At 40.9% G+C, this 12,775-nt stretch overlaps 3 protein-coding genes across 3 annotated transcripts; all 3 read right to left on the minus strand.

Annotated features, from left to right (window-relative positions):
* Positions 1 to 3,433: 3,433 nt before the first annotated feature.
* On the minus strand, positions 3,434 to 5,882 carry LOC147627947 (uncharacterized). Its single transcript, XM_086814921.1, has 2 exons — positions 4,882 to 5,882; positions 3,434 to 4,248 (listed from the first exon to the last, which is right to left on the minus strand). Exons 1-2 carry the CDS (start codon positions 5,695 to 5,697, stop codon positions 4,198 to 4,200), a joined length of 867 nt encoding a protein of 288 aa, XP_086671047.1. The 5' UTR covers positions 5,698 to 5,882; the 3' UTR covers positions 3,434 to 4,197.
* LOC147627948 (uncharacterized) lies at positions 3,610 to 4,074 on the minus strand. The gene has a single exon (XM_086814282.1). The coding sequence runs from the start codon at positions 4,072 to 4,074 to the stop codon at positions 3,610 to 3,612; it is 465 nt and encodes a 154-aa protein (XP_086670408.1).
* A 2,150-nt stretch (positions 5,883 to 8,032) lies between the features above and the next one.
* Positions 8,033 to 10,949, minus strand: LOC147627949 (uncharacterized). The gene is made up of 4 exons (XM_086814283.1): positions 10,648 to 10,949; positions 10,160 to 10,540; positions 9,125 to 9,190; positions 8,033 to 8,161 (listed from the first exon to the last, which is right to left on the minus strand). The coding sequence occupies exons 1-4, from the start codon at positions 10,861 to 10,863 to the stop codon at positions 8,033 to 8,035; spliced, it is 792 nt and encodes a 263-aa protein (XP_086670409.1). The 5' UTR covers positions 10,864 to 10,949.
* Positions 10,950 to 12,775: the final 1,826 nt, after the last annotated feature.

Consider the following 12,775-nt stretch of genomic DNA (forward strand, 5'->3'; position numbering starts at 1 on the left):
CTCACAAGGGAAGAGATCTCTTTCTTGTGTGTTTCTTCTCTTATGCTTTTACATGTTATAGGGTTTGTGAGTTTTGGGTTTTAAGATTAGAATTTGTTTATTTTCCCATGCTCCATGCTTGTGCCAGTAACTACCTATGCATGCTGGTAGCAACCAATGCATGCCGATAATATCCTACGCATGCCGGTAGCTTCCTACGCATGCTGATAGCTTCCTACACATATCGGTAGCTTCCTACGCATGTTGGTAGCTTCCTACGGATGCCGGTAGCTTTATGCATTATGCCGGTTGCTTCCTAAGCATGCAAGTAGCTTCCTAAGCATGGCGGTAGCAACCTAGGCATGCCGGTAGCAACCTACGCATACAAGTAGCTTCCTACGCATGCCAGTAGCTAACTACGCATGTCGGTAGCAACCTATGGATACCGATAGCTTCCTACGCATGCCGGTAGCTTCCTACGCATGCCGGTAGCAACCTACGCATGCCGGTAGCTTCCTACGCATGCCGGTAACAACCTATGCTTGCCGGTAGCTTTATGCATAATGCCGGTAGCTTCCTAAGCATGCCGATAGCTTCCTAAGCATGATGGTAGCTTCCTAGGCATGTCGGTAGTAACCTACAAGTCCCGGTAGCAACCAATGCATGCCGATAGCTTCCTATGCATGCTGGTAGCAACCAACGCGTGCTGGTAACAACCAACGCATGTCGGTAGCAACCAACGTGTGTCGGTAGCAACAACCAACGCATGCCCGTAGCTTCCAAGCATGCCAGTAGCATTATGCATTATGCTGGTAGCTTCCTACGCATGTTAGTAGCTTTCAATGCATGCCGATAGCCATATGCATAAGGCTATATACATAAGGCCGTATAGATAAGAGTTTTAAGTATTTATATTTTTCTTGGACAGATGGCAAATAACTTGAGGCACAATGTTACACGACGTGAAGGAGGAGTCGATATCGTAACAATATTTGTAACTACATAGTAGCCTCAAATTATATCTTATTATTTAATTAAAAAAAGATTATCTTCAATAACAACTTTCTAAAATGTTCATTTGTTTGTATGTGTATAGCTTGAAGCTGTGGACCACCCCCTTACTTAAGATGAATATAATTTTGCATTACAACGGGGTTTGTAACCTCTATTTGATAGGGTGCAAGACGAAGGATATATTGTTATTACTGGAGGAGATGCTTCGCAAGCATGGCAAGTAAGTACATTCCTAAACCCTAAACCTCTTTGTTTTTGCAAATTGTGTGTTAAGATCGTGTAACTAGAAACGATGGTGTAAATGTCCATGCCGGTAGCAATGAAAATGTGAGAAGCAAAGGGAGCAAGGAACAATAATAATCGCACAGCAAGAGATCTAGATAGCCCCTAGCTCCATAGGTTTTCATTACGCTTTATTTTGTATATGAGTTTTTTAGAATCATACACTTATGTAATTTTGCTAAGTATTGTAATTGAATTTTGACATTCCTAAAACCATGAATTGCAATTGTCTTTTCTTTTTGGTATTTGTCAAGTTTTACATTACACTTGTTCATGATGATATGAAGTTGTGTTAGTTTTACTGTGTCTACATTAGAAAAAAAGAGCTACGACAGACTGGGGAGTCCTGTGCTGCAGACTCCCCAGTCGGCCCCAGCTTTTTTTAATTATGCAGTAGTTTCGCTGCTACAGAGCAGTGAACCTATTGCTACAAAAATAGCAATGATATAGGCCCGACATCTCCGTACCCTTCTAGTTATAAAAGCGTTGCTATTTTCGTTATTAAACACTCATTCTGTTATAGTGGTTTGGGTATCCACATTACCTCCATGAGATTTTGCAAATTGTGACATGGGCAAGCCATGGATTTTTGATACCTTGTATTCCGTGAGTGGTTAACTTTGGGTGCTCTCTGCTTCGTGCTAGTCTTTGAGTGCAAGAACTTCCTCAGTCATTCAGCTGCTCTCTTTGTTCTTATGATGTATCAGCATATTCTCCTCGGCTACTCTCAATTTTAGCATTATGGGTAACAATGTTTGGCATATAAAAAACATATGCATTATGGTAGACCTGATGATGAAACAAAGAAATTGCCTGCAGGACCTGCTCCTATGTAGGCATACCAACTACGATAGCCACAGTGGGGTCGCAATTGTGTTGATTGGCATTATTGGGCAATTTATAGGAACGGTGATCGTAGATACAACGACATAACTGTAGGTAACAGGGGCAATACATTTAGGAAAAAAATAAATTTGTAATCATGTCATCTGCAGTCTACTTAGCAGAGTGTAATCTCCAAAATTCTCCTACGACATTGGTAGCCGTTTGTTCTTCAGTCGAGGTGGGGGCTCTTCCTCCTCACTATCAGAGTTGATAATCAAATTTTGGTGACGCTTTGACCGTGTAGCAGCCGACTTGCCCTTGCCCTAGACCCCCCGGAACTGGCTGGCTGGTGGTAGGTTAGGATAAAGACCATCCTCTAACAAAAGAACTTCAAAATTTCCCCTAATTTGGTTTGGGCCTCCTCAACTTCCCAAGCATTCTTCTTGCTCTGTCGTCTAAGAGGAGTTTGATGTTGTACCAAAACTTGTTATGTAGCACAGATTTTAACCCGATATTTTGTATCACTTTAGGTAACTGAGTTTGATGTTCGGTAACATCTTAGTGAAATGAATGTCTTGGTCAAAATAGCCTTTTGTTTTAGTCGAGTGAGAAATTAGAATGGCCTAAATAATAGAAATAGTTATGGACAACTTCTTGTAGCCCTTTTTAGCTTGCCTATGTGGCATAGGGTCCTAGATTTTCAGCTATCGCCTTTTTCATTACCTTTTTTAAGAGAAGGATAGATGCACAAAGTCAACTAGGTATCCATTACCCAACGTAGCATAGTATTGCTTATAAGGCTGGCAAGAGGCATGCCACACATCATGATCTAGGCAAAAGAAACCATTGAGCACACATCCATGCCCTCCCTGGAATCTCCCAAGGTAAGAATGTGCATCATCAAAGAGGACCTCCCTCGAACAAAAGGAAGGCAATGCAAGATTAAAAATTGCAAATCAACCCTTATATGCAAGGGGAAGTCCTTCTTTGGAAGGTTTTGAGACCCTTAAAGGCTTCTGAAGACTTTTTTTTAGTCACACCGCATCTACTTGAAGATGAATAGAATAGAGAAACCAGACAATTTATGCATTATCTAACAAATCCCAACCGGTGCTCATATTTGTTGGCCGAGTTATAAAATAAAGAAAGAACATATTTTTTGGAAAGATAAAAATAAAAGAAAAAATGGAGGGATTATAACAAAAATGCCAATGTTTTGACTACAAAATGGTCTCTCCTAGCACTGACCATAACTAAAATGCCAATTTTTTGTCTTTCCTAGCACTGATTACAACCTTCAAATAAGACAGATAGAAAAAACATAAGATAGTACATTAGCATAACAAAGGCGGATTTTATTTTAAGACACTGAAGGAAAACCAGGCACACGGCTTCCACGGGATTTGAACCCTAAGCAAGGGATCCAAAGGAGAATACCTTGACCACTACGGCGACTCCCTTGCAAGGCAAACGAGAATTACATTACAAATTATTAAAAGGGGATGGAAGCTAGTTTGCAGGCAAGGTGTTGAAGTCAATAGAGGGTGGGATTCCTGTGGGAGAACGACGAATAGTCTCATTACTTTGGATGTTTTGGAAGTCTCTAAAGCCACCACTATACATATACATGCGGTTAGCATGTATACCCGCACCGTAGTCGTAGCGTTGATGCTTAGTGGAGCTGGCAGTGGTGGAGAAGGAGGCAAGTGGCAATTCCACCCAAGAACCTCCTATGGTGCAAACCCATTGGTTCCTGTAGCGCGCTTCAAAATAGTCGTTTCCAGTTTTGTCAAAATTCTCCACAAACGAATAAAGGCCCTTGAGCAAGGCTCCCCCCATCTTGGCCTTGTCCCATTGCGCTATCAGCTTCCATGAGCCCAACTCTGGTGCATAGAAATAAGCAGTGAAGAGTGTATGGTCACCTGCAGCAACTGCATTCACAAGTAGTCTGTAAGTCGTCTCTGTCTTCCACATGAATCTCCAGTAGCTCTGCCCTCCAGAGCCTTCATTCCCAAAGCTGCCGCTGTACACATCACTTCCCTTCTTTATAAGCGTCACAGCATACTCTTCAGGAATTGCACTAGGATCGTCAGTTTTTTAGTTGCTCCAGATTGAGAACAGCACCCTTCTTTCTGTTGCAGAGTTTACCTATATATGCACAGACAAATTCCCATATTGAACAGCCAAAATTTGCACTTCTCAGATTATGACAACATCCTGAGCTTATAAACGCAACGCACCGCATACCTACGTAGGTGCGGTTATGTTTCAGATGGGGTGACCACGGTTCCCGCATCTGGATAGGTATAATGAGCTTTTGCAGCATAGCACCACATACCTAGGTAGGTGCAGTTGGGGGGCAAAGGACCTCCGGCCCCGATGGGGCCCTATCACGTGCGATGGGGGGCCGGCGGCCCCAACCACACCTATGTGGTGACTTCTCTACAGAAGCTCATCATATTGAACCCTATCAGGAGGAACGCAGGGGAATCCAAGCAATGTAAGCTTGGGTCATCCTTATTTGGGGAAAAATGTTGAGTGTACACACATATTACAAAAACTTTAGACAATTTTCCACCATAATTCTCATTTCGATGAGGGCCGACAGGGGCCAGTAGCCCTCTGCCCCCCACCGCACTTAGCTAAGTATGCGATGCCTCTTCTACATGAGCTCATGATGTTCAACATTATAAGGGACACTTGCAAAACTTCTATTGATATATATAAAGGCATTAGGCAATCTCTCTCTCTATGCAATTTTCTCTCTCTCTCTCAATTTACCTGGATGCCGAAGTAGCCGTCATCAAAGCCATTGCTCATGTAATAAGAATTCAAGGGATCCGCGCCTTGAGGAACAGAGACCTCGTTGTAGAACCAGGCCACGTTAGCGACAGGGGCGTCGGCCTTGTGCCAAAGGTGGGTGGAAGGAGCGCTGCGGAAGTCGCTCTGGTTGAACAGGAGGCCTGCAGCGGCGGGCCCAGAGAGCAGTAGGGCCTGCACGTCAGGCAAGTAAGCCCCGTTTTTGGTGACGGCCCTGATCTCCAGGAAGTGATACTGGCCTGCGATGTCCACGTGGAAGGAGCCGGCGTGGATGTTTGCGAAGGAGGAGGAGAGGGGAACGTTCACGTCACGAGCCACGCCAGCGCCATCCAGCAGGAGGCGGAGGGTGTTGGCGTTGCTGGGCGCTGCGCCCTCACGGCCACTGTCAGCTCTCCGGTCACCACCGGGCAGAAGAAGACACGTGTAAAGCCCTGTGTGTCCGTCCATGCCCCCAGCCCGGACTCGGAGATGCTGCCATACCCGTTCCCCTTCTCCCACGGGTACACATACCCGTTGCTGAAAACCGTCACCGTGTGGCTCGCCATCGAGAGAGAGACACAGAGAGAGAGAGAGACAGACAGACAGAGTGAGCGAGAAGCGTACTGCCTGGTATGCCGAATGCCTTCCGAGCTCGCCCCCTCTTTTAACGCTCCAGCAGGAGGCGGACGCCGGAGGGTGTTGGCGTTGCTGGGCGCCTTCGCCCTCACGGCCACTGTCAGCTCTCCGGTCACCACCGGGCAGAAGAAGACACGTGTAAAGCCCTGTGTGTCCGTCCATGCCCCCAGCCCGGACTCGGAGATGCTGCCATACCCGTTCCCCTTCTCCCACGGGTACACATACCCGTTGCTGAAAACCGTCACCGTGTGGCTCGCCATCGACACACAGAGAGAGAGAGAGAGAGAGAGAGAGAAAGAAGTGAGACAGAGTGAGCGAGCAAGCGAGTAAGCCAAATACTAATAGCACCTCGCAAACAAGCCTCCCCAGGCCATGTGTGCAAAAATGTCATTTTCGCACTTGCCATGTGTCTAAAAATGTCACTTTTGTCGTTGCCATGTCACAGTCGTTTGGTAGGACACTTAATAAAGGGGTCTTTATTAGGGAGAGACTTTATTTGTAACCCGAGCCATGTGTGCAAAAATGTCATTTTCGCACTTGCCATGTGTGTAAAAATGTCACTTTTGTCGTTACCATGTCACATTCGTTTGGTAGGACACTTAATAAAGGGTCTTTATTAGGAAGAGACTTTATTTGCAGAGGATCATCTAGGCTAATTCCTCTTCTTATTCCACGTGTAGGTTGGTGTATGTAATGTATGGGGCCCTGTTCTGGTGTTGTGTCCTTGGGCAGTTTTATATCATGTTAACTTAGCAACTTTTTGGATTTGTTGTGAGATATTGTAGTAAAAACTCTTTTGAGGTTTCTAATTATTGATCTAACTAGGTTTTACCCTATAAAAATAGTTAAGATTTTTTTGGATTACAAGATATATTTTGGATTTGGAGTTCTAGTAGAAGTAAAAAAAAACTATTGCCAAAACTCTAGTAAAAGTTTTTTTAAAAAAAATCAGTGTCTTTGGTGCGCTCTTCCTCTTCCTCCTCGGTAGTATCCCCTTTAGCCTGGGCCACCACTTACTGGAGTTTCGTTAGCAATTCGTCAATGGCATTAATGTCAGCAAGCCACTCGGCTCTGCAGTTCTTCTTTGATCCTGAGCGGGAACTCGTTCTCCGCGGTCCTATTTGCATATTGCACCTTTAGAGTGTTGTGGTCTTTTATAAAATCTTCGTTGCTCTTCCTTGTGGCCTCCACTTCTTCTTGTAGGACTGAAATTCTGCTCCTTGACTTGGCAAGCTCCTGCTCTTTGGCATTTAGCTATCTCATTCTTCTGGAAGAGCAGGGCTACTATCCCGGAATGCATAGTGTTGGCCAGCATTGAGACATGCTCTTGCATCTTCCACAGCTCCTTGGGATTGCTGGCCAAACTATCGTTGATTCCTTGCGCGCTTATCCACCTCTTGGTGACATATTCCTTGTACATTTCTTCGAGGGGATGAGTGCTTTCTCCTCCCCTGCCACTAGTATCCAGTAGTAGGCGGCTTGGATCATCGAACACCTAGTTTTCAGCACCCAAAAATTCCGTGAAGGACGGGAGGTCAGAAATGATATTAGTGTCAAATCCACTCCCCCAAGGTTTGCACCTGTTCCCTCACTAGCACACCTAGCTTCCTCTTCCTCCTGCAGTCTTGCCTCCTCCATATGGAATCTTTCCTTCACCTTGATATTCTCCGAATTTCCCTGCTGCTCTCTTTCCCATCTTTTCCTCTTAGCTTCAGCAGCTTTACCTTGATCCATCAGGCCCTTCAGCTTCTCCATATCCTCTGTTATCTTGTCCATCTCCTTATTGCACCATTTGCTCTCACTCTTTTTACCTTCTTCCTCAATTTGGGGTTCGGAAAGGCCCACCAGTTCTCCCAACTCCAGAGCTCCGTATGGGTCAGATTCCCAGTCTCACTGCAGCAGGCAATGCTGTATGTACTTGTGAAGTATTCCGGGTGGTGTATCTTCTTCTTCTTTCCCTTGTTGATAGCTTCAAACATCTCGTTGTAAATATTTGGCCCAATATCTACGTAATTCAATTTACTATATACACAATATGGGCTGTATGTACTTGTGAAGTATTCCGGGTGGTGTATCTTCTTCTTTCCCTTGGTGATAGCTTCAAACATCTCGTTGTAAATATTTGGCCCAATATCTACGTAACTATATACACAATATGGGCCAATATCTACGTATTCCGGGTGGTGGTTCATAAATTTCATCATCAACACCTAGGTCATAATATTTTTTATAAAAATTCTTTTACACTTTATAACTAAATAACTTACTCTAAAATAATATTTCTAAATAGCTAAAACTTTTCAATATTTTAAGATTAAAAGACATTACAATAGTTTGAGATAAAAAATCACAAGAGCTTGAGATTTAAAAAAATAAAAGTAGATAAAAACAATACATAACTGTGAGATCTGAATTGTACATTAATACTCGTCCTTCTTGTAATAACCAAGCTACAAGGTCTTCTCTCATCCCTTTAGAACTTTGTTCACTATTTTTGTTAGCAGCGAGCTTTTCTCATCATGGCATATGTTAACTTCATTGACATGTACAGGTCCTCTATATTCTTCGCACCTAGAAACTTCATCAAAATCGTTTCTTGGTCATCTGTGGTATATTCACTTGCTTCCTAAAATATGGATAAGAAAAAAATGAGTTTGAAATTTTAATATAAGTAAATTTTTTAATCATTTAAGAAGAAATCCTATTAACATCATATATCTAGCATTTTAATTATTTAATATAAGAAAAAAAAAATCATTAAGGAAAAAATGCTATTAACATTATATATCTAACTACCTTGAGCTTTTTTAATTTGAAGGTAGAAGAAGCCAAGGTTTGTTTATCCTCCAAGTGTTTTTGTAACTTGGTACTTATCTACACCAATACCAAGAAATAAATTAAAAAATATCTCAATGCGTATAATCATCATAAAGAAAGTAGATATGGTAGAAATATTATCTTTCGTGCTCATGAGCTTTTTCTTGTATTTGCTTCATGCATTGGTGAGGCACTTTTATCTCCAACAATCTTTATATAAAAAGTGATGTTCATTAGTATATCTAAATCTACTCGACAAATTTATAAAAAAATAATAAAAAGGTGATAATTGGACCTCCTGAGTATGGCATGCAATATTAAGCAACTCTGTATAGGTTCTAGTATTTGAATGACCACCAACATCTTCCTCTATGCTCCAAGCATCATTATCCAAATAGTCATCCTGATTAAGTATCTATCATCAATCAAGATACTTTCATAATCTATAATTAAAACAAAAAGAATACTTTGAAAGAAGTAGAGATGAACATAAGAAAGAAAATTGATGTATCGAATATATTACTAACCTTCTCTACATTGGTATTGTTAAGAAGTGTCATGTCCAGTATATAAGCACTTATATTTTCATTCTATAGTTAAAATAACGATCAATGAAACCAAGGTTAAAGTATCAAATACACGTATGGCTCCATAAACTTCTCTATAGTTAACAATGATCAATGATACCAAGGTTAAAGTATCAAATACACATACGGCTTTATAAATTAATCCAAGGATGAAATAATATTTGTACAACTTGAAACATACCTACCTCATCAATGTTTGTAACCTTCTTCAAGAGCATCTTTGGAGTAGAAATTGAGCTTGCATTGTCACTCTAAGATCATAAATATAAATGAACAAGTCAATAATATTAACATTATCATTTTTTATAAATAATATTAAATATTTAAAAAAATGAAAGAAGTATTTTTAAATTATATTACCTGTAATGTATCAATACCATTGGTATTCTTCTCATTCATATGATCATCCTTTGTTTGTTTCATATTACCCTAACATGTAATTTTATTATTATTAGAATGACTTTAAATTTACAAAAGTAGACACAAAACATTGAATTAAATAAAACTTTAGGGAGCATACCTCATCCATGGTTGAGAAGGATTTCGATTGAGCTATTATTTTCTTCATTTCTTCCGACTAGAGTGTATTGACTTTAGATACCATGCATACACATCTTCTATCTTCCATGAGTAAGATGCACCTCGAAAATCCAAGGACTTTCAAGAGTGTAAATAAGAGGATGAAGTGTAATTAAATAATTATCCAAAAATAAGTTTACACACTACAAGACAATGCTGCCATACACGCGTTTCATACACGCGATAAATTATGAACGCGTGTATGGTCGCGCCTGTATTTGAATAGAATCGGGCGCGTGTATTTTAGCATTTAAGTTCGCGTGTATGTTTGCATTTATCAACGCGTGTATAAACGCGTTTATATACACGCAGTAATACACGCATCTATACACGATAATATTCACGGGGTAATACTCGCTATTATACACGGATAAATACACGCTACTATACACGGATTAATACACGCATGGCAGAGAAAAACTGAAGAAAAACTGAATTCCTTTACAAAATTAAAAACTATTTTCCTTAAACCATCTCATAGTACATTACATTATACATCATTACACAATCCCACTACATGCATTTACAACAATGAAATATATTCAAAAATAAATCATGCATATGAGATGATAGAAATGTCATCAATTTAGAACACGGATTGGTTAGGGTTCGATCTCATCTTCAATAAGATCCATCCTTGCCAAACGATCAACATCAATATCCATTTGATCAATTGGTAAGGCTACGATTAAATTTATTTCACTATCGATATTCTGTACTCCATTGATAATTGTATCGATGTCCTGATCATCCTCATCAACATCACCATCATCCTCAATGGTAGGGTCATTCTCATGATCATGAGAAATGGCATGCTCATCCTCATTATCATGATCATCTCTTATTTCTTGATCATCGATCACAACATCTTCAATGGCATGTTCGACATCATCTTCATTGCGGCTTGTTACATCCTCCATATGCTCCATATCAGTGAATGTATTATACATCACTTTGGAACGTGGTGCAATAGGGATGACGTACCACCATTTGATGTCATGCACCATTGGTAGATAGATAACCTACTCAAAAACACACAGTACAGTAATTAATTAGCATATCAAAAGTCAAGGGGTACGCGAGCTTAGATATATATGTACATGAAATACATTAGTAAAAAAATGCATACCTGCTCACATTGTTGTGGCAATACGAGCCTATCTTTCTTTGTTTGCCAGAACTTTGTAGAGTCAATAGTTATATATCCACTTGCATGGCGTTTTATCGTTGCATCAGGCCCTTTTTCCACCACGTTCATTTGCCATTTGACATCCAAAACATACACAAAGAAGCGACGAAAGTCAAGCCTAAATATGTCTTGGATTATGCCACAATAATCATCCATTTTTCCATTAGCTCCCTCAAAGCTACTAATGACACCGCAATCTTGTGTATTTCTCTTTTCATCAATTCTTTGTGTTCGAAAATGCTTGCCTTCACACCATATAGCATTGAACATAGTGCACTGGACCAAAATAGAAGCAATATTTGTGTAAGCAATGTGAATAAATATTAGAAGCAAATCACTTACAACTAATGCAAAACATTAGTTCTATGTACCTTTGACATGCATTCTCGTGCATACTCCCATTCTTCCGCCGTGATATGCAGCCCCTCGTCGCTCTCTGCTCTCTCCATTTCCTCATGCAACCAATCAACATGGATATCATTCGGAAGTGTTGCTAGATGCTTAGGGTACGCCTTCCGAGAGCCATGTTGCCTCCGAAAGAGAGCTCTTTCTGCTTGCCTGCTTGTCTTTGCATCCTCATATCTTGTAACCCATCTGCTCATCACATCACTATTAAGGATACAAGTGAAATTGAGATCATCAATCAATGTTCTGTCAATTACTTTACTCTGTCCTTTTCCTTGAGGCACAATAGAGGTCATCCTCAAGTCCTCTTCATTGCTCCATAGTCGTGGCAAAGAGCTGTCCACCTGACCAAGAAATTCTGAAATATATACAAGAGACTCTTGTATCAACCAACCCTCGGCCATGCTTCCTTCAGGCCTTGCACTTTGCCTCACAAAGTCTTTTAAGGTCTTCATGAAGCGCTCTAGGAAGAACATCCAGCATGCATGCACAGTACCACATAAAGCAATTTCGTCCACTAAATGCACAATGAGATGTAGTTGACTTGTGAGAATGGTTCGCGGAAAAGTCTCCTCTACCAAACAAACCACCTCCACTGCCATAACACGCGCATGGATCAATTGCTTTGGAACTAACATATCTGAAAAATAAATAAATAGTATGTTATACCTCATGCACGTTCATTTTGCAAGGTATAATGAAGGGTGATCTGAGCATGGGTTTTACATACCTCACAAGCTCGCCCATCTTATAAATACATTTTTTCAAACTCTTATTTGCACAATGGTCGATGCTGGTAGGTAGTATGAACTGCGCACATAAGAGCACATTTATGGTTTATGGCATTACAAAATTTAATTTCAACGTACGTACAAGACTTGGAAAACACTTACTTGAAGCATCTTGTGCCAATCGTGGGACTTCAACCCATATAGTTGCTCAACGCCTCTTTTCTTAGTGGTTGTAAAGGCTCCCGTCAATGATCTCATGCATCTAGTGGGAGTACGCAAAGTGGTGATGGCCTGCTTTACCTTCTTCTCCTCTTTCTTTGATATAATCCATGGTGCAGGCGGAAGACGAACGTGCCCACCCACCTCTCGTGGCCAAGCTTGACGCATACGTCCTGCGACCGCAAGTCCTCACGTACGCTAACATTGTCTCGTTTACCAGTAATATGTTCCCAAATACCAGATCCCACATTCTTGAAGATGTGCATGGGATCAAGAAGATGGTTGATCTTAAGATGGGTCCAATATGGCAGCCGGAAAAAAATGGAGTACCTACACAAGGGATTGCTCTATGTGACCTTTAATCCAATTAGAGACTACACAAAACAAGATTGAAAAAACATCACTATACCTGTTCATGCCATCTGGAGGAAGAATAGTTGTAGACTCCCAAATACGCTTCCAATCTTTTGCACGAAGTGTTTGTGGAGGAATGTTACTCTTACTAGCAACATATTTAGGATGATCTGAGGGGAGAAATCGATGATGATTATCGAATATAGTCTTACACAAACCATCAGCATACTCATGTACTAACGAAGGGCCACAAACAGGACATGCATGTTTACCCGATGTTTTCAAACCTGTTAAAATATAAATAAAAGTTAGAATAATAAAGTCAAACCGTCTAATTAATATATATAGCCAATAGTAAT

The sequence above is a fragment of the Cibotium barometz genome, chromosome 20 (assembly GCF_041138505.1).
Source record: "Cibotium barometz isolate CiBa-2024 chromosome 20, ASM4113850v1, whole genome shotgun sequence".
In the NCBI taxonomy this organism is placed as follows: Eukaryota; Viridiplantae; Streptophyta; class Polypodiopsida; order Cyatheales; family Cibotiaceae; genus Cibotium; species Cibotium barometz.

Coding starts and splice junctions, on each gene's coding strand:
- LOC147627948 (XM_086814282.1), bottom strand. CDS start 4,074: ATGTGGAAGACAGAGACGACTTACAGACTACTTGTGAATGCAGTTGCT.
- LOC147627947 (XM_086814921.1), bottom strand. CDS start 5,697: ATGGACGGACACACAGGGCTTTACACGTGTCTTCTTCTGCCCGGTGGT. Junction 4,249..4,881: donor ACGGCTACTTCGGCATCCAG/GTAAATTGAGAG, acceptor GTGCATATATAG/GTAAACTCTGCAACAGAAAG.
- LOC147627949 (XM_086814283.1), bottom strand. CDS start 10,863: ATGGATGATTATTGTGGCATAATCCAAGACATATTTAGGCTTGACTTT. Junction 9,191..10,159: donor ATATTGATGTTGATCGTTTG/GCAAGGATGGAT, acceptor TTATGATCTTAG/AGTGACAATGCAAGCTCAAT. Junction 8,162..9,124: donor AGGTTACAAACATTGATGAG/GTAGGTATGTTT, acceptor TCCATATTTTAG/GAAGCAAGTGAATATACCAC.